The sequence below is a fragment of the Vigna angularis genome, chromosome 1, assembly GCF_016808095.1.
Source record: "Vigna angularis cultivar LongXiaoDou No.4 chromosome 1, ASM1680809v1, whole genome shotgun sequence".
NCBI classification, from domain to species: domain Eukaryota; kingdom Viridiplantae; phylum Streptophyta; class Magnoliopsida; order Fabales; family Fabaceae; genus Vigna; species Vigna angularis.
In genome coordinates, this window is record NC_068970.1 from 8,391,290 (window position 1) to 8,413,220 (window position 21,931).

Here is a 21,931-nt window from a genome sequence, read left to right on the forward strand (position 1 = left end):
ATTATTATTATTATTTTCATTTTTATTTTAATAAATTTTACTTGATAATAAATGATTAATGAATTTTGAGTTTTAAAATTCATAATAATGTTTAAAATAATTTTATTCGAAAACATTCAACTTGTCATATTGCTGCATCCGAAATTTTCCAACATCTATTAAAATAGATTAGTAATGATAAATCATGATTATTTAATTTTTTTTTAAAATTTGATAAGGATTAGCTTGTGAAAATATGAATCCAGTTTTACGCTATTATTTCATGGGTTATTCTCTTTGTTTATTAAGAAACATAAGAAAATACTCTACCACTTATGTCAACAATCGGGTATTACAACTCAGTGCAAATATACTTGTGTTGTGACCATGTCAACAGCATTGAAATTGCAAATTTGGCAGCGCATGCACTTTTCTTGACATCATACATAGCTCAGAGTGAATTTCAAATGCAACAGCATATACAATACCTCTAAACTTACCAAGGAAAGAAAAATCAATTGTCTAATAATACAGCCATTGCAAATAATACATAAGTTTTGAATTGAATCACCATATTATAAAGTGGTTCAAAATGATTCTACCTTAATAGCTTCACGAGGCATTTCATAGGCATCTTTGGGCCTTGATTTCTTAACTCCAGCAGCAGTGAACCACACTTTGTCAGATTTGTAACTGTCAACAGCAACACTGGTGACCTTGACCCACACAAGAACCTTGGTCTTCATTCCATCTAAAACATTCAACTTACCCTTTGTTAAGCTCCCTTTCACACGGTTTGCATACCTCACAATGGATGAGTCCTTGAAGCACACCTCACAGGGAGAGCTCAAGTGCACCACCAACTTTCCTTTAGCTACATCAAACTCGTAGCAAGTTATGTTCCGGGGGAACAGACCAGGAGGAAGGTTGTACTCTCGAAGAAGATCTGGTAAAGCCTTCTGGGATTTTCCTATTAATAACAAAACAGAATGTCTCATTAATATGTTTGCTATTATCTATATTGCAAGTTCATGTTCGAAATGCATGTGCAAGATGTGAAAACAATAGGTACCTTTCAGCTTGTTGATGAAAAGTTTTGTCTTTTCTTCCACAGTAGTTGAGAGAGCCTGAAATTGCAAGCAACGTATAAGCCTTCTTGTATTGCAATATCGTTCAGAAAAATTATCTAATATCAGAAGAACAAATGCACTTTCATGTCCTCCATGTTTATTTTCAAGTAAGATATGATCCTAGTTCTGAGAAATTAACAAAACAATATACCCAAAACAGAGAAAAGTGAAGCACTGAGACAGAAAGTTAAGAAATGAGAAAAAAAGGGTGAAAGATGCATACTGATAGATCGTCAGTTATGTGGGAAATCTCTGCCTTGGCTTTCTTGGAGATCCAAGCACTTCCCAGTTTAGTGAGAGCCTTATCCATTCTCCTTTAACTTTACCAACTCTCAGTTTCTCTCTTTGAAAGAAAGGAAAATCATGTTTAAACACAATGGTATGGAAACTGTCTCTGTCATGGATGGTAAACCAGACAACTCAAGGCGTCGCATAAACAAACTTTCAAATAAAAACTATAATATAAATCACTCAAAGTGAAAAAAAAAAAAAAAAAACATCCCATAAGGTTAAGCTCCAAAATTTTCTCGCTTAAATTGGATTTTAGCTTGCCTTGTAATCTAAATTAACAGTAATATCAGCGAGTTTATGGTTATAATTGCTTTGTAGGTGGGTGATGTTTCACATTCAATCACTCCTTTATGTAACATATGAGGTTCGCTGTGCCATAAAACCTGTCATGCTAAAAATGATTTCTCAACTTAAATGTTACATCTGACAGAGTCCCGTGTTTAAATATTTTTACCAAACATTTTGAATTATCAATTAAATTTTATGATTCTTTTTTAATCTATAGGAGTTGAGAATATATTAAAGAGATTACAATAATTCAATCTATACCTCTAATTATTATACTTTATAAACAATCTCTATGAATTTTAATAGGTTTGATTAAATTTAAGTTCCTGATCATTTTTTATAGTATTTTTAATTAAGTCTTTAGTAAAAGAAATTATCAATTGAGCAATAAATTTTTTTATATTTTTTAAATGAGTTTTTATTGTTTAATTGTTATGGTTATAGAATTACAATGCTATTTTGTGAAGGAAGTTTTTTTAGTTAACATAACAGCTAGTTTTTATTATTGTATGAATGTAAATGAAAATGATGAAGAATGTAAAACGAAAATGTGTGTGGGATGTGGAGAGGTTCAGAAGTCTGTCTATAGAAATGTGCTCTCACCAGGATACTTTTTCCGACTCTTATGTTTATCTCAAAATTAAAGTCGTCCTTCATACAACCAGCGGTCATGGATTAAGATGTATAAGTCTTCTTTTTATTGCATTTCACTTGAACTAAGACAATGGAAGATAAAAACCACGTAACTTTATTAATGGAAAAAGTAAACAGTAAAAACTTAATTAAAAAACGTAAAATATATTTTGGAAGACTTAATAGATAAAAAAATGTAATAAGAATTTAATTAAAAATATTTAAATTTATGATGAACTTAAAATTTAATTAAGTCATTCTAAAATACTTACCAAATGGTTATTTTGCTAGGTTAAATTAACATTGTTAGAATTAGTTATTACATCTTAAATCTATTTCGTTTAGAAACTTGAACTTTTGTCATATCTATTCTTAAAAAGTGATTCTAATAGTTGAAGAAAATGTATTTAAATTATTAGATATGTTATATTATTATATATTTTATATAAATATTTTATTTTTAGTTTTATTATTTTTTAATTTGTATTTTAAGTTTATCTATTTTTTTATTATAAATATAATATAATATTAATTTCATATATAATATTTTATTATATTTAACTTAAATTATTTTTAGACGTAATATAGGAAAACTATTGAAATAGTTTAATTTTTAAGAATTAATTGTACAACTTTCTATGCAGAAATTCTTATTTTAATAAAATAAATAAAAACTAACGTTTTTCTTTACATTATGAGGAAATAAAAGAACTATGGTATATTCATATTTTTGTACAATGGTAATAAAATGAGAAAATACTAACAAAATTATAAACCTATAGACAGATTTGATTCCCTTCTATAATCTAAAAAGTTAACTACGTGTTGCAGTCTTCAAAATAAGATCCTTTTCTAAACAATTTTCAAGTCTTTCTTGTTTGAGTGAAGATACAAACGATATAAAAAAACTGAATTATAATTATTTTTTCATTTTGGACATAGAACACATGAGACAAGCCACACCATTCGTTAATTTAGGCTATCATACCAATTAAATAATTTTCTAAATATAAACCTAAATCAATGAGACGGTGATGTAGCATGTTCTAGAACATTTAAAGAGAGTATTAAAATTAAAATAATACCCCTCTGATCACATTATTCCACCCCTCCATCACGTTAAATTTCAATTAAAAATAAATAGTTACAATTTTATCTACTGGTAAATAATGATTAAATTAACAGTTTTGACAATTGACATATTTAACAAGACAAACAAAGGAATACCTATTCCACATCACAAATCACACTCCATATACTTGCAGGTGAGAAGGAGAACACAGAAAACATATATAAGAGGAAAAGTGTTTGCATGTAAATGTACAAGTTTAGAGGGTAAAGCATAAACCAATGTTTATTTTCTTCCACCCGACAATCCCGAGAACCAAACATGAATAATTCTTCGACGGCCACACTCCATGACAACTTCACAACATTGTGTTGTCCGTAATGCTAATCTCCATTAATACAACTTCCAAAACAGACCTCCATCACGATAACTTTAATGTTTTTTTCTCTCCCTTCATCCTATTCTCTCTGCCTTTTTTTTCCCATTTTCCTTCCAACCTTGCTTCCTACCCTCCACTCAGGTATCTTCTTATCTTCTCTGATACTTACTTTTACTTTTTTCGATGGGGCCTTATATTTTCTCCACCTCACACACATTATTTTTTATGCCTATATCTATCTTACATAAGACTTCTACATCTAACTGTTATTTACCCATCTGCATACATATAAAATAAACATATTGGATTAAGTTGTTTTTAAACATATATTTTAAATTTCCTTAGTTGTTTTAACAATGTTGAACAGTTCTGTGTTTGATGCTCTTTATACATGTTTTGACAGATAACCTGAGATTTTGGAGTTAGTTTTGACTTTCTTGTGACACTGTTGCTGCACACTCTAGTTTTGCAAAATCATGGGTAGTGAGATAGATACTAAATCAATTGAACCTGTCCGGAATGCTGTCTCTTTGTTTGGAGATAAAGGTGATCAGAAGAAATATCAAGCTGCAAGGAGTAAGGTAAGATAAGTAAGAAATATGGTTTTGAAAGGATTTTAGAGTATCTTAAAATAACGTTTCATTGTTAGTCTCGTTCACTCGGGTAAATTCGATCATAAATATTATGAGAGATCGGCATCTAAATTCATGATTTTGCTTTATTTGTTGGTCAGAGTGATTGTGGAAATGAGTTTGAGGAGCTGACAAAGGAATTGGCCAACTGCAAGTTTCAGTTAGAAGCAAAGCATGCTGCACACATGCAAGCACTTCTTAAGTTGGAGCATAGCCAAAAGATGATTCATGAATTGTCTACCCTACTGAAGAAATCTGACATTGAAAGAAACAAGAACATGAGTGAATGTTCAGAATGTAGATCTCGCAAAGGTGAACTTGAATCCAAGATGAAAGAGATGGTTGATCAGAGTTTGGAGGCTGCGAAGGTCCGAGACCAGTTTGCCCATGTTTTAAGCGAACTGAAGGCCACACAAAGGGAGCTTCTTAACAAAGAAACAGAACTTGTTGCTGCCAGAGATTCAGAAATGAACTCTTTGACCAAAGCAAAACAATTGGAATCCGCTTTGGAGGCTGAAAAGGAACAGAAAGAAGAACTTGTGCAGCAAGTGAAGGAGCTCAATGAAGCTATTCACAATTCAAAACTAGCTGCCATTGAATCTGAGAGAGAGAAGTTAGCTTTATTGTCTGAGAAGGATGAGCAAATTGATTTCGCTACAAAAGCTACTGCTCAGGTACAACAACAGCTAGAAGATATGAGAAAGCATGAGGAAATGTTACAAAATCAACCAATGGGCGTGTCTACAGTGGTGGATTCTCTTCTCCTGGAACATATACTAGCTAATGGAAAACTCGTTTTATCTGAGGATTCTTCTCCCAAAGACTTAGACCGATTAAACATTGACATGGAACTAAAGGAGAGAAAGATAATGGATCAATCTGCGTACATTCACACACTAGAAATGGAATTGAGTCGGTTAAAGCAACAAGTTAAGGTTGCAAAGAAAGAAATAAATGCCTTGAGTATTACTAATGAATCACTCACTAGTGAGTTACAAGAGGCTAATGCAGAACTAAACATGAACAAGGAGAGCGACATTGAAACACAGGTGGAAATTGCATTGCTGAAGTCTAAGCTGCAGGAACATAGGGTGGTTTACAATAATGGAAAGATTACTGAAGAATCTACAACCGATCACTCAAAGGCAGAAGCTGAAGAGAGAAATAGTGAGAAGAACAATGAGCATGTGACAGGAAAATCCTTATTTGGAGTTGAAGGAGAGGTAGGAAGATTTTCAGAGTTAGCATTGATGAAAAAGGAGCTGGAAAATGCATCAGTGAAAATTTCGGAGTTGAGGGCTCGTGCAGAACAGGCTCTGAGCAGGGCTGAGTTTGCTGAGAATGCTAAAACAGCATTAGAGGAGAAAATAAGGAGACATAGGGAACATAGGCAGAGAAGAAGGCTTGCTCTTACTGCCCTTAGGGAGGAATCTACCCCTAAACCATTTAGTCCTTCCTCATCGTATGGAACACCTGGATCCTACCAGCCCTTAGGTAAGGTTCTCAACATGAAATTGTGAAAGTCTAACTCTTATATATGTCATTTGTTACTTGTTAATTATATTTAGTTGCAGTCTCCTCTAATATTTGTTGTATCAAACAATGGGATAATCTGTTTGGTCTTATTTTCTGTAGCACTTTTATTCTTATCCTAAGACATTATATCTTTAAGTTTGTACGACCAGGGACACAATCAGAAACAGCTATCAGAACGCCAAGTTTTACTGTAACAGGTTATGCAAATTTTAATATATAACTATGGAACCTAACTAATTTATAATAACTTTATTAATCTTGTTTTTTCAACTCTATTTTTACATGATATCAGTTATTTATTCTTAGTTTTCATTATTCATACGTGGAATTGGTTTGTGTGATATTATTACATAGATAAATTATTTGGTCAATCAAAGCTATTTATTTCTCTTTATATGGGTGTAATTGTTCATGTGTTACAACTTAATTTCTTCCGATTGTAAGAAAGTTGATGATGATAGTTTAGGTTTGGTTGGGCCAATAATGATAGGTTAGGACTGATGGGCTCAATCCTCATTTCCAAACTGGGCTGGCCCAGTTAATGGGATCATTCCCCTCCAGAAAAGCTGTCAAGTGAATTTCATTTTTCTGGGAATGCTTAATGTTTTTGTTGTTTGAATATCGTATCTCAACCCTTATGAAATCTATTTATCCTAATGTTTAATCGGTTATCATAGTGTTTCTTATATAAGGTGGCGCAAAAAATGTATTTTGGTAAATCCTTATGAAATCGTAATTTCTAACAAAATATATTGCATCGTGATCTCCCACTTTTCATTTATCTTATTTGGTGATAGGACGTTCTTGATGATAATGTTTTAGGTCTAAAGGGCGTGTTTGAATCATCGGGTTGGGTGATTGAATTGGCTTGTTTAGGAATTTTTGTCTAAGTTTTTCATTGAAGAATCCAAGAATAGTATTCAACAAAGTACATGTTCAGCGTTACTTTAAGATGGGCATGACAATAAACACCACTTTCTCAAAGTGAAGTTTAGAGGTGGAGATGAAAAGTAATTCGTTCACCTTTTTTTTTTTCGCAAAATCAATTTTCTTATATTATTTTTAAACAAATTAATTAATTTTTTAGTTAATTTTTCAATTTAAATAATGTACACAGGTTAATTAAAAATTAAAATATTGAAAAGCAAAATAAAAAATATATTAATTAATTTATATGTTAATTTGTTATAAGAAACGAATGTGTGAAGTATGTTCACGTGTTACATATTCTAGCCTAAATATTAGTGCAAGGAAAAGCAGATGCAAGTTGTTTTTACCTTCCATCAATCAGAAAACGCTTAATATTGATAATTTTTAAATATGAAACATGATAAATATTATTAGCAAGTTAAACACACGTTGTGTATTCTTTGTTTCTGGTCCCTATTTGACAAGGAAAAGCCAAATAATGGGACGTTGAACTACGGACATTTTGTCTTGAATTTCCACAAGCGTGTGCTGGTCAATTATTCGTGATAAATATCAATTTAATATATTCATGCATTCATATAGTCTTATGTGACAATCACATCTCACACTTCAAAGTTCAAACTAGTAGATTGTTCCTCCATGAGGGGGAAAATCTTGAAAGTCAATATTTTTCTAATAACGTATTAAATATCGATGCCCAAACCTAATATTATATTCATTTAATAGAACTTTCATTTTTATATTTATACTTATTTTTTATTCAACATTATTTCTATATCTTTTCTAAAAAAAATTCAATGTGATATCATCTTCCATTAAATTAATGACATTTCACTAATTTCTTTTAGAATTAAACAATAAATACGTAAAAAAGTGAATGATCGTATTAACACATGTTAGTTCATCATCATCTAAATAACTTTAATGTTGATGTAAAAAAAAATCATACTGAGTTTTTTTTAAAATATAAGACCATATTAAATAAAAAATAAATAGAAAAAAATATTTAATTATTGTTACAAATATAAAGACCAAACATGTTATTAAACTTATTATGTTTCATAATCTTTAATTATTTCTTTTATAAATATAATGACCATATTAAAGATTGGTTTTATTTTTTCTAAAACCAACATAGATTTTCAAATTCAATAAAATTAATTTATTTTAACTAAATTAAATTAATTTGGATATTTTTCAATTCAATTTAAATTGAATTAAATCTAGTTTACTAATTACATTAAACTTAGATTAATTTGTTAAATATATATTTAAATTTGAATTTGAATTAGTCTTATTTAGCTTCAATCTAGTTTAATATACATTTGGTCTCATCAAACCTAATGTAATATGGGTTTAATATCATCAAATTCAACTCATTATGATTTGACTTTGCTTTACTTAAGTTCAATTTACTCAATCGATATTAACTTTAATTCACCTTTCCTAATCTAGATTAGTTTTGACCTATCTTGACATAAGTTTAACTTAGTAAAAAATTGGCCTAGGCTTAGGCTTAGGCTTGACTCAACTTAATCCAAACCTGAACTAAACTTAACTCAACCTAATTTAGACCACATGACACAAATTGATCCATCTTGACTTTAGCGTAGTCATATCTAACTTGACCTTACATGACTTTAATTCAACCTTACTTGACTTTTCTTAACTTAGACCTAACACAACTCGATATGGTTTGATTCATCCCAATCAAATCTCAATATGATCTAACCTAGCTTAATTTATGGTTAGATTTGAATTGATTTGAGTTCAACTTGACTCAATTCGCCAACCTTATATTTGATGGACCTAATCCATCCGAAACTTTCCTTAAACATTACATCTCATAACTTGATGTGACTTAATTAACCTTAATTTTGAATTTTCAAAATTCAAATATTTCCAATAAAAAAATCCAATTAAATGAATTATACTTGAAATTCAAAAATATAAATTTAAAGTTAAGGTACTTTACTACAAAAAAGGCTTTTAACAATAGTTCAAAAGGAAAATCAACAACATGAACCATTTAATCATGGTGTTGTCCAAAGTCTTGTGCAATATATTGACAAGTGAAATCGTGGTTGTTTGTGGAGCTTTGACGGTTTTTTAGCAAAATTGTCATTAAAAGTTATCCCAATTGCGACACCCAAGAACTGACAATTAAGCCTTGTTCTTTTGAGTGGATTTGAGGGGATTTGAAGATGAATTTTTTTGTCGTTTATTTGAGTGAATTTGGAGATAAATGAGAGTGAATTTGGAAATAAAATTTGTGAGAATTAGTATAGAATTGTATTGACGTGACAAATTAAAAAAAATTATTTCCAAATTCACTCTCATTTACCTCCAAATTCACTCAAATAAACGACAAAAAATTTATCTTCAAATCCCCTCAAATCCACTCAAAAGAACAAGGCCTAAAGCCACCGCTACTCCAAATGCAACAACATGGCAGTTCCAAACGCGACAATAGTGGTTTGGAAAGCATAATTGTGGTTTCTTAGTTATAACATGAATTTTGATCAAGAAATTTTTCTTTGAATAAATTCGATTACAATTTTTTTCGAAAGCATAATTGTGGGTTGCTTAGTTATTTTAAAATCAATAAATAAACCTCTGCTATAAAAAGTATAGATACCCATAAACCTTTTTCAAACAGGTGATTTACTTTTTTTTTTCATATATATATATATATATATATATATATATATAATATAATATAATATATTTCTAACAACTTTTAATTATTAACAAAGATTTTTTTAAACGATGTTTTTGTCAACATTTTTCTTAAAATTATATATGATGCATGGGATTCGGAACCAAAGTTGGGCAAGGAACTTCGTGGTTGACCTGATTGGAGGTGAACAAATAAGATTTTGCTTCTTCCTTCCATTTGAAAATTGGCACCTTGTTTGTGATGAAATGGCTGAATTTGTAGGAAGATATTAAATAAATACAAAAAGCATCTAAATGTAGTAAGAGTTGGGAGAGCAAGTGAAAACTGGGATTAAATGACTAATGCAACCTAAACATTGACTTAATTAGTTTATTAGTAAACAAAGTTAGGTTAAAAAGTACTCACTTAGTCAAATTCATATTTTAATTAGGTTCTTAAAAATGATTTTTTAAAGCTAATAACTGAAGGATCTACTCACGTAAATGACACATTATCATATTATTATAATACATTACTATTTAAATACTTATGTTCGCTTTGTATTAAATATTTTAAAATATCAACTCAAAGGCTGTATAGATTATATTTTAAAAATATAATCTACAAGATTTTTATATAATTATCCAAAGGCTAAAATTGTATAAATATGAGATGGTCCTCACTCCAACTTTGTGCATATAATAAGACGAAGAATGTAAAGAGGCCGGCACGATAGTAGTTACTCACCAGCCATGATGATTGATAATTATATATATATATATATATATATATATATATATATATATATATATATATATATATATATATATATATATATATATATAGAGAGAGAGAGAGAGAGAGAGAGAGAGAGAGAGAGAGAGAGAGAGAGAGAGAGAGAATGGTTTTATTTAACCATGACCAAGATTTCAATTCAATCTGCTGACAAAATGACCAAATAATACAACAAAATTATTTCAATTATAGGAGATAATAAAATTATAGAAGATAATAAAAGAGCTTGTAATAGATATTAAAGGAATAATTTTAATGAACAATATGAACAGTGATATATATATATATATAATTAATTGTTTTTGTTGATGTAACGAGTGAATATAGGTATGATAGCATCTTATTTAAGAATATTTTGTAATTATTAATAAATATTTTTTGAGTATTTCTTTTAAATTTAATTTACCAAAATGAAAAATATCATTGAATAATAATTTAAAATACGACTTCATTTAGTTTTATTTTTGATTAATTATATTTTTAGTCTTTAAATTATAACAATTTTTTTATTTTATTTTAAAATTAGATTCTCATATTTAATAATGTATGAATAATAATATTAACTTTTTCTTATATAACAAACCGTGAGTCACATCAATCCTTCATTTTTTTTGGACAAATAGACTATTTTTAAATTACATATTTACATATATTATATATACATTAAGATATAAAAAAAGTTTCATATGAAATAAAACAAGAGATAAACATAAATTTACATATACTCAGACAAGTGTATTGGAATATTATACAAGTTTTTTTATACAATAACAATATAAATACTTACTACTTGTTATCCAACAATTCCTCCATCACTTAATTGTTCTTCCATTACTACATTGATCTCTACATCGATTTTCAAACATTCACCGATTTAAAAGAGAATAAAACGAGAAAGAAGAAGCAAATGAAAAGAAGAGAAATGGGGTGGCTATCATGCGAAAAGCACACTATGTTTTGATTCTCCAATCCTCTACTTTGCTCTTTCACCAACAACGACCACAATTGTAAGCATGATGAGTGATGGTAGCTACACAACAGCTTTGCTGAGTCATGATGATTTCAAGTTTGGCATTTGAGGAAGAGAAGGGAGGGTGTACTAAGTTTTGAAGAAGAAGAAAGAAATAGAGAAAGGAGAGAAACAAAGAAAATTGAATAAGAATTCTTTTCACTTAAAAATATACACATAATTTAAAAATAAATTATATGTAAAAAAAAATAAAGGATTGAGGTGATTCACCATTTGTCGTATAAAAAAATGTAACGCTACACTAAACAAAAATAATTATATATATGGATTTCTTAAGTGTGAGAATTTAATATTATCAAACTTTGAAATAGAAAAAAAGTTTATTATAATTTACTAATAATTAATTTTTTTTTAAACTTTATTTTTTTTAAATTTATATTTTGAGATAACTCATATACGTTTATATTTTAGAAAGACAAAATTTATCTGTATTAGTCTTGTAATGAGTAATTTGATTTAAATTGAATATTTATATTAAATTTTCTTTATTTAAGTTTATATTTTAAAAATTTATTTTTAAATAATTTTATTTAAAATTATATATATATATATATATATATATATAAATCTGTTAGTATTAATAAGTATTTAATATATTTTATGGATATCTAACCAGTAGTAGAGGAGGTGAGAGTGATTTTTTTTAAACAGGTACGTATATTCAACCCAACCAACCGTTTTCATCTACTCACCACTTAATATGTTTAACTTAATTTAAACGCATTTGATGTCGCAAATTAAGACCTCTAATTGTGAGGCGAAAATACTATTTTTTTTCAGGCATTATATAAGTTTAAAAATTATTATTTGATTAATTCTATTGATTTGGTTAATGATTAATTCAAGCTACTGATTAAAAAGTCTAGTAATAGAATTATGTAAATCCCTGATACATATTAACCAAGTTGAACTGTATTTTTAAAAAGGGACACGTGTCTGACAACTATGAATTTAAAAAACATTTCTGAAATAGCGACATTTCTTAATCTTCTTGGCTCGACGCACGAGCTCATTGAATATTTTCGTCACATTTATTTTCTGTTTACAACTTTTTTTCAAAATTCTTTTTAGATCACATCTGCATTCCTATTTTCAAATTTTAAAAAATTAATAGTTTTAGTTTATGTAATAGTAATAATTTTTATTTAACTCTAAAATTTTATGTGATGATAATTATTTTAAAATGTTTTTCTTTTCAGAACACAACACACACATATATATATATATATTCATTATTATGAAATGGGATGTGATGCAACACATCTCTATCTACAGTTGTCCAGTCAACAAAAATCGTTTTCGAAGACTTTTACAAGTGACGAACTAAAATTAAAAAAGTAAATTATGAGGAATAAAATGAAAATACATTTTTTCATCATGTCATCATGAAATATATGAAACAAAAACTATTTTTTTTAATGTATCAAACTATACTTGCTTTATTTTAAATTTGTGTAAAAGTTGACAAAGTATATAAAACTAGACTCAACTTGCAGGCTAATCCAAAACTGGATCGAGATTTGAAGAGATGAACCGTGACCCTTTACCAAACGTAAGGCATAGTTAATAATATGCAACTTTTCCTATCATATTCAGTTAAAGATAAATTAAAATATAATATTAAGGGAACATAGTTTAAGCAACATTTAATTTCGAAGTTAAGTAACTCAATTTTTTTAATGGCAGGTGATACATGAACTGAGTATTTTTTACTTTGTTTTACTTGACAACTTTTTTAATTATTTTTTCACGTATACATTTTAGGAAGATAATAACATTTTTGTAATATATTTCGGTTTTAAAGTAAATAAAATATATAAAAAGATAATAACATTTTTGTAATCTTTTGAAATTTGTAGGTTTTGGTTGTTAGAGGTATGCAACCTATAAAATTTTTATGTTTTGATTTCTTAATCATCGATATCTAAATTTTTATCAAAATTTCAAAATTACTTTTGACCATATAATTTTAGACTTTAATTATTAGCAAAACTGAAGCCTATTACAATTTTTGCTTTGAAACTTAAATATTTATAAAATTTCAAAATTGTCAATAAGTACAAAGTTTTAAGTTTTGATTATTTGTAAAACCAAAGTTTTTTAGGTTTTAGGCTTTGATTTTTTTAAAAACCAAAGGTTAATTTTCACAAAAGTTGCATAGGTGCAAAGTTCATTTCTTCACATTCATGAAAGTCTGCATTGTATCCACCTTGATTGTTGCTTGCGTTTCACACTCCTAGGTTCTTATTTTTATCTTTCAAATTTATTTTTAATATAAGCCTATAATTTTCTAGTATATGTTGTTTAGTTTTTGTATGAGATATGTGATTAACGATATAATTAAATATATTAGTTTATTGTTTGATTTGAGATTCTTGTTGCATTGAGTTAACTTTAATTTAAGATTCAATACAAAAATTATTTATTGTTTCAAACCTTTTTTAAAGGAATTGTGTTTTTTAATATAAGAAGAAACAATACTAATAATTTATAAGTATTCATGACTTTTGAATTGTCTAATTAAATAATTTAAGAAGATTAATAATTTTTCCTAGATTATTTAGTGTATATATCTTAAAATTCATGAATATTGATTGACAAAAAATAATTTAGAAACACTATCTAATTTAATTTAATTTAACTTTTTTTATTAAATTAGATTATGAATTTATCTAAAATTAATTTAACTCAACTTATATATCTTTAATATGTAAAAGAGAGTTAGGAAGAAGATGTTAAAATAATAATAATAATGGTAATACTCACGTAATTTTGAAGAAACTCTGATTAAAAGTAGTTTGATAGAATTTCTATTTGTGGAGGATGGGATAGAGACAGAGATGTTGATCAATAAGCCTTACCATGCAAATGATGTAAAAGTTCCCTAACGATTTTTATTTTCAGAAAATAACAAGTTTTCTCGTTTTTGGATAAAAATGCAGAGTTTATCATAAAAAAGAGACAGGTATTTAATCTATATTTTAAATAGGCTTACATATGTGTTTCCGAATCTCAGAAAATACTCGTGTGTCTAATAACAATAAAACTTTAATATGTTTAAAATTAGCTAATTTTGATTTCATCTTCATAAAATTTGAAATCACTATTTTTTAATTCTTAAAAAATATGTAATTTTTAGTTTTGGATATCATAAAATATTTCTTTTCGATCTTTATCTTTCTAGAATTTTAAATAACTATTTTCAATCCATAGTATCTATTTTAAAATAGAAAATAATATTTATCCTAGATATAATAAGAGTTTTCTTTTAGTTACATTGATATTATATCATAACACTAATACTTATATAATTGATATTATATCACAACTGTGTGATCATGATGTTATAGTGAAGTTATTGTTAGTGTTTTAAGGATGAAATGTATTTAATGTAGTATTGTAATTCTTATAAAATTTGTTTAATTGAATTAATTAGAGACATGCTTAAACTGATAATTCTTATGGTATTTAAAGAGTAGAGATGGGAGAATGATGTTTATATTTTTAAAAAAAGTAGTAAGTTTATGTGATTGTTATAACGTTGTGAAATTCTTTTTATTAGAAATGGTTTCTATGTTATTAAATGATAATTTATTTGTATAACACTAATTATGTTTATGATTATATGTTGGGTTATGTTTGATAGTTTAGTTATGAAGATTTAGTGTGTTCAGGTTGTTAAATTAGTTATTTCTAAAGGAAAGTAATAATTTAGTATGAGTCAAAGTGTATTAGAGGAGATTTGCTATTGTGTGATTATCTTGACTCTATTAGTGTTTGGTTCACATAAAGAAAGATAACTAGGTGTTGTGACTTAAATGAAGTTTCACTTGATAAACTGTATGATATGAAAGATGATCATACTCAGGGAGCTAGTAAAGTTAACTCTGTTAGTACTAGGTGAAATGTTAAGCTAGTGTGAGTCCAAGTGTATTGAAGAAGATTTGCTATTATGTGATATCTTGACTCTAGTAGTGTCTAACTTGTATAAAGAAAGATAAAAAGATGGTGTGAGTCAAATGAGGCTTCACTTGCAAACTGTATGATATGAAAAAGGATCAAGCTTAGGAAGCTAGTGAAGTTAATCTTGTCTGGGTGAAATGTATGAGTTACATGTGATAAAAAATTGTAAAAAAAGAGGAGATGAGGAGAAGTATGATAGATGTGTTGGGAATCCAAGCGTGAGTTTAAGTCCCACATTTGATAGAAATGAAAAAGTAGAACACTATATAAAGATGAAAGACCCACCAACTTATTGCCTTAGTGTTTGTGTTTTCTGGTGAACCTTACTCTTTCAAAAAGACTGAGTCGAAGTATTACTTTAGTTTGATCCTTTAATGATTTTTATTTTAACAACTTTTGTTGAAAAATATAGAAATTTCAAATTAAAGTTTATTTTTGTGATAATTATATTATCTTTACAATTTTGTGTGTCATATTTTAAATATGAAAATACATATAGAAGCTTATGGCAATTATAATATTGAAGATGAAAATAGATATAGAAGCTTATGGCAATTATAATATTGAAGTTGGAACAAGTCACTGTTAGCAATAAAGAAATATGTTAGATGTTGTTTTTTTTAGCCTTTTAAAAAAAACTGTATTAAGTTCATAGTTCACATTTGAGTTCTATAAATTATGTTTATCACATTTTAAGGTGTTTTCTACTTTAAAGCTAAGTTTAATCATAATTACTCTAAAGTGTGAAAATACTATATATAATTACTATACGAATGCTTAAAAAAAATAGGACTGATACACATAAAAAAAAGAATTATTCACTCTCATATCTGAATAAACTCAGTGCCAATTAGCCGCTAAGCACAAGTTTATATATATATATATATATATATATATATATATATATATATATATATATATATATATATATATTAGAATATTTATATACTTATAGATCTTCAGGTGATATCCTTAAACAAATTATAGAAATTAAATTAAAAACTCACTCATTTTATAAATATTAAAAACATATTTAAATTTAATACATGTGTAAAATTGATATCTATCTGGTGTAAATTTCTTTTCAAATTTTTTTTTATCGTAACTGCAAAAGTCATGTAAAATATAATAACCGTAATACCCTTTATTCTAATTTTTATAGATACCTTTTATCTACTAATACTAATACTAATTCATGTAACCACGAAACAATTTTCCTAAGGAGAAGCATAATAATAATTACTTATACACTTTAAATTTATTATACTATTTTTAGATACAATTACACAGCACTTAAAAAGTTATCATGAGATATTAAATTAAGTAAAAATACAATAAATAATGATAATAATAATGTTTATAAGAATCTTTAATGAAATGTTTCTTTCTTTTTGTTGATGTATATTACTTTTGTTGGGATGAAAAAAATGATGGAAGAAAAAGTCAAAAAGCCATAAAAATGTTGACAGAAAAAAAAGGGTATTACAATGTGGTGCTAGTAGACGAAGCTGATATGGACTGCATCACCAAAATTGTTAGTGCGATGATGGTATGGGGTTCCTTTCGCTTTACTTGCCTTCACCAAATTCACTTATGACTATTCAAAACCACAAATAACATACACCATTCTTAACTACTTTCAATTTCATTCAACCTCGTCTAAATCCAACTGCCTTCTTACCTTATTATCGTATGCTGTCCCCTTAACAGTGCCAAATTTTCCAAGAAATTCACAAAAAGGCATCTACCTTCAACCTCGAAAACGGTGGTCTCATTCTATTTATGACGTCATATAAACATTGTTTATAATACTTTTTGCCACATCAGTAATGTTATTACGTACTTCTTTTTTCCACATAAAACAAATGTAAAAACCTCCTATTACGAACAAGAATAAGGTAAACCGTGTTCTGCTTGTGCTGTTTTGTCGAGTCTTAGGTCAAACTGAAAGCCGTGATGGCCAATTTTGTTCGAACCGGTCAGCAAGGGCGGCTCGACCGGTCTCTGGTTCCAAAACGTGAGCTTCTTTATCTTTTCCTTAGGCTACCGTTCGTAAATATGAATAGTTGAATAAATTAATGCCCCCAAAGTAGAAACACGCGAGCCATTTCACATTCGTTAACAAACAACATCAAGCAGAGCATACCCTTCTTTTGTTTTCACAAAATCATTGCAACCGTTCATTAAATTACAATAATTCCTAGGACCTGAAAACAAGTATCTTCAACGAGTAGACATATAATGCAAAGGAAAATTCCTGTTGCGATTTCCTTTTTGTCCCCCTGCTGCTGCTGCACCTCCCAGTCCAACACGCTTTCCAATGACTTCAAATTCCTCACGTTCTTGAGTTACTCTTATTTTATTCTGGCAATCATCACCACATGAGTTTTTCTCAATAAAGAAAAACAAGAGGAGAAGCAATACGTGAAAAAGAAGAGAGAAGGAAAACTCCTCATAGCAACATTAATGTCAGAGCAGGAACCTCATTCTTGTGGCCTACTCTTGTTCTTTTTCTTGATCCTTCTTTCAGGTACAGATTCTTCTCCATGTGAGGCTGTTATTTTCTTTATTGTATTCTTGAGGATTAGTATTATTTTATTGTGTTGCAAAGGTTGGTGATTCTGTTATATTAACTTGTGGTTTTGGGTTAACCGAGGCATTTCTTGTTTGGGTTTGGTTTTGGTAGGTAAAGTTGTTATAGGGGAATCCTTGGAAACAGACAGAGAGGTTTTGCTGAAGCTGAAATCGTACCTGGACAGCAAAACTCTTCAAGACAAAGGAGCGTACACACACTGGAACACCAGTAGCTCCAATCCTTGTGAATGGAGTGGAATTTCATGCAGTGCTACGGGGAGGGTGGTTCGCATAGGCCTTTCTCAGAGTGACATCACCGGTGAGATATTCAAGAATTTCTCGCAGCTCACTGAACTCAGGTACCTTGATCTCTCTCAGAACACGCTCTCTGGTGAGATTCCTGAGGACTTGAGGCGCTGCTACAAGCTCGTGCATCTCAACCTATCACATAATATTCTTGAAGGGGAGCTGAACTTGACTGGATTGACAAGCTTGCACACACTGGACTTGTCAAATAACAGATTTTTTGGGGATATTGGGTTGAATTTCCCTGCCATTTGTGACAATTTAGTCACTCTGAACGTCTCAGGTAATAATAACTTGACTGGCAGGATCGAAAACTGCTTTGATAAATGTCTCAAGCTGCAGTACTTGGATTTGAGCACCAACAGTCTGAGTGGAAGCTTGTGGATGAAGTTTGCGAGGCTCAAAATGTTTTCTGTCGCGGAGAACCATCTGAGTGGGACTATTCCTTTGGAAGCTTTGCCTTTGAATTGCAGCCTTGAAGAACTAGACCTTTCACAAAATGGATTTGTTGGTGAGGCACCTAAGGGGGTTGCTAACTGCAAGAATTTAAGCATTCTGAATCTTTCTAGTAACAAATTTACTGGGGGTATCCCTGTCGAAATAGGATCCATTTCCCGGCTCAAAGCATTGTACTTGGGGAACAACACCTTTTCAAGAGAGATTCCTGAGTCCCTTCTGAACTTGACCAATTTGACCTTCTTGGATTTGAGCAGAAACCAATTTGGTGGGGAAATACAAGAGATATTCGGGAAATTTAGGCAAGTAAGTTTTCTTCTGTTGCACTCAAATAACTATACTGGAGGGTTGAGATCCTCAGGAATTCTGACATTGCCAAACCTTTGGCGGTTAGACGTAAGCTACAACAACTTTTCAGGTCCGTTACCAGTTGAGATCTCTCAAATGTCAAGTCTGAAGTTTCTAATGTTATGCTACAACCAGTTCAATGGATCAATTCCACCAGAATTTGGAAACATGACTCAACTGCAAGCGCTTGACCTTGCCTTCAACAATTTGAGTGGGTCTATACCACCAACCCTCGGAAAGTTAAACTCCCTCTTATGGTTGATGCTAGCAAACAATTCTTTAACTGGAGAAATCCCTCCAGAGTTGGGAAACTGTTCAAGCTTATTATGGCTAAACCTTGCCAACAATAAGCTCTCTGGAAAATTGCCCTCTGAACTGTCCAAAATTGGAAGGAATGCCACGACCACATTTGAATACAATAGGCGAAACTATAGAATGGTTGCTGGATCTGGTGAATGTTTGGCAATGAAGAGATGGATACCTGCAGATTACCCTCCATTCAGCTTTGTGTATGACCTCTTAACAAGGAAAAAATGTAGAGAACTTTGGGACAAATTGATCAAAGGGTACGGTGTTTTCCCGTTTTGCACACCTGGTAATTCCTCTCGCGTAACACAGATATCCGGGTATATTCAGCTAAGTTCGAACCAGCTCAGTGGTGAAATTCCTCCAGAGATTGGGTCAATGGTCAACTTCAGCATGATGCACTTGGGGCTCAACAATCTCTCTGGGAAGTTACCTCGAGAGATGGGAAGTGTATCCCTGGTGGTATTAAACATCACAAGAAACGAGTTTTCAGGCGAAATTCCCCAAGAAATTGGCAACATGAAATGTCTGATGAATCTGGATCTGTCGTACAACAATTTCTCGGGAATGTTTCCAACGAATTTGCACAAATTGACAGAGCTTAGCAAGTTCAACATCTCATACAATCCCTTCATATCAGGTGAGGTCCCATCAAACGGACAGTTCGCAACCTTTTTAGAAGATTCATATTTAGGTAACCCCCATTTGATCCTACCCCGGTTTCTTCAGAACACTAGCAATGACAGAAACACCACCTCTCAGAAAGACCATAAAAAGTCCTCAAGACTACCTTTGGTTTTGGTGTTTGCGGTCATAACACTGGTTTTCATAGTATGCGGACTTCTCACTATATTAGTCTGCGTATCGGTGAAAGGCCCTTCAGAGGAACCAAGATACCTCTTGAGGGACACAAAACAGTGGCATGATTCCAGCAGCTCCGGATCCTCATCATGGATGTCCGACACAGTGAAGGTCATCCGTTTGAACAAGACAGTTTTCACACATGCCGACATTCTGAAAGCAACTGGCAGCTTCTCCGAGGACAGGATCATAGGAAAAGGAGGGTTTGGAACAGTGTACAAGGGAGTGTTTTCAGACGGTAGACAAGTGGCAGTGAAGAAGCTTCAAAGGGAAGGCCTGGAGGGTGAGAAGGAATTCAAAGCTGAAATGGAGGTTCTGAGTGGTCATGGCTTTGGTTGGCCTCATCCAAACCTGGTCACACTCTACGGCTGGTGCCTAAACGAGTCAGAAAAGATACTAATTTATGAGTACATAGAAGGTGGAAGCTTGGAGGATGTAGTGATGGACAGAACACGTTTGACATGGAGGAGGAGGCTAGAAGTGGCAATCGATGTGGCACGTGCACTAGTGTATCTACACCACGAGTGCTACCCTTCTGTTGTGCACAGAGATGTGAAGGCCAGCAATGTGTTACTAGATAAAGATGGGAAGGCGAAGGTAACTGATTTTGGGCTTGCCAGAGTGGTTGATGTTGGGGATAGCCATGTGAGCACTATGGTGGCTGGGACAGTGGGGTACGTTGCACCTGAATATGGACACACATGGCAGGCTACTACAAAGGGGGATGTGTACAGTTTTGGGGTTTTGATCATGGAGCTTGCAGCAGCAAGAAGAGCAGTGGATGGAGGGGAAGAGTGCTTGGTGGAATGGGCGAGGCGTGTTATGGGTTATGGACGACACCATCATCGTCATCATCACGGCTTGAGTCGGTCTGTGCCAGTTCTGCTGATGGGTTCTGGGCTTGTCGGTGGGGCTGAGGAGATGACTGAGTTACTGAGGATTGGAGTGATGTGCACAGCTGATGCACCACAGGCCAGACCGAACATGAAAGAGGTTCTTGCTATGCTGATTAAGATATTTAACCTCAAGGACCACTCCACTTATGGATACATTGTTTAGGAATTCATGCCCAGGATGTAACATACTTTACATACATACACTTCATGTCATGCACAGTTCATTCTTCCTATCTACACACAAACTTCATTCATCTTTTAAACAACTCCCTCAATTTTGTAATTACTAATGTATTTTTATTAAAAGAAATAAATTCGTCAATAAATCTAAAATTATTGATAAATTTTAGAATTTAAATTTTTAATAGATTTTTTATTAGTAATGAATTTGTCGATACAATTTATTAGTAAATAATAATTTATATTAATTCTGTTGATAAAATATCTTCAAGGAGTTCACAAAGAAAAGGAAGAGAAAAAAAAAAGAAAGTAAAGGAAGCAAAACGGCAACAGTGTGACAATAATTTGACCACGAAGTTAGAAGAGAAAAAGAAAAAAAAAACAAATTACAATATTTAGTCAAAGTTTATCCATAATTATAATACATATTTACTTACATAACTTTAAATGTTATTCATTGTTGATATATTTTACAATCCAACAATAAAATTTATTAATAACTATTTTATTGATAAATTTTTATTGTAAGTAATCCATTAATAAACTTAAGTTATCAATATAATTTTTTTTTATTATCGACATATTATGTTTATTAATAATAAATATTTTTTAATCAGATTTTCTAAAATTTTACATTTGGATCTAAATTAGATTTTGAAATATAATAATTTATTTTTGTTCCAGGTTTTC

At 30.4% G+C, this 21,931-nt stretch overlaps 3 protein-coding genes across 3 annotated transcripts; 2 read left to right on the forward strand and 1 right to left on the reverse strand.

Annotated features, from left to right (window-relative positions):
* Window positions 1-378: 378 nt before the first annotated feature.
* LOC108338204 (uncharacterized protein At5g01610) lies at window positions 379-1,526 on the reverse strand. The gene is made up of 3 exons (XM_017574957.2): window positions 1,333-1,526; window positions 1,052-1,106; window positions 379-949 (listed from the first exon to the last, which is right to left on the reverse strand). Exons 1-3 carry the CDS (start codon window positions 1,417-1,419, stop codon window positions 567-569), a joined length of 525 nt encoding a protein of 174 aa, XP_017430446.1. The 5' UTR covers window positions 1,420-1,526; the 3' UTR covers window positions 379-566.
* A 2,587-nt stretch (window positions 1,527-4,113) lies between these two features.
* On the forward strand, window positions 4,114-6,135 carry LOC128194257 (uncharacterized). The gene is made up of 2 exons (XM_052869405.1): window positions 4,114-4,350; window positions 4,503-6,135. The coding sequence occupies exons 1-2, from the start codon at window positions 4,246-4,248 to the stop codon at window positions 5,919-5,921; spliced, it is 1,524 nt and encodes a 507-aa protein (XP_052725365.1). The 5' UTR covers window positions 4,114-4,245; the 3' UTR covers window positions 5,922-6,135.
* Window positions 6,136-17,415: 11,280 nt separating this feature from the next.
* Window positions 17,416-21,419, forward strand: LOC108323538 (probable LRR receptor-like serine/threonine-protein kinase At1g74360). Its single transcript, XM_017556031.2, has 2 exons — window positions 17,416-17,844; window positions 18,001-21,419. Exons 1-2 carry the CDS (start codon window positions 17,781-17,783, stop codon window positions 21,222-21,224), a joined length of 3,288 nt encoding a protein of 1,095 aa, XP_017411520.1. The 5' UTR covers window positions 17,416-17,780; the 3' UTR covers window positions 21,225-21,419.
* Window positions 21,420-21,931: the final 512 nt, after the last annotated feature.

What these genes read in the sequence shown, in the direction of transcription:
- LOC108338204 (XM_017574957.2), bottom strand. Translation starts at nt 1,419, where the DNA reads ATGGATAAGGCTCTCACTAAACTGGGAAGTGCTTGGATCTCCAAGAAA. An exon ending in ACATAACTGACGATCTATCA is followed by an intron (nt 1,107 to 1,332) that starts GTATGCATCTTT and finishes TTGCAATTTCAG; the next exon opens with GCTCTCTCAACTACTGTGGA. An exon ending in TTTCATCAACAAGCTGAAAG is followed by an intron (nt 950 to 1,051) that starts GTACCTATTGTT and finishes TGTTATTAATAG; the next exon opens with GAAAATCCCAGAAGGCTTTA.
- LOC128194257 (XM_052869405.1), top strand. Translation starts at nt 4,246, where the DNA reads ATGGGTAGTGAGATAGATACTAAATCAATTGAACCTGTCCGGAATGCT. An exon ending in ATCAAGCTGCAAGGAGTAAG is followed by an intron (nt 4,351 to 4,502) that starts GTAAGATAAGTA and finishes TTTGTTGGTCAG; the next exon opens with AGTGATTGTGGAAATGAGTT.
- LOC108323538 (XM_017556031.2), top strand. Translation starts at nt 17,781, where the DNA reads ATGTCAGAGCAGGAACCTCATTCTTGTGGCCTACTCTTGTTCTTTTTC. An exon ending in TTTCTTGATCCTTCTTTCAG is followed by an intron (nt 17,845 to 18,000) that starts GTACAGATTCTT and finishes TGGTTTTGGTAG; the next exon opens with GTAAAGTTGTTATAGGGGAA.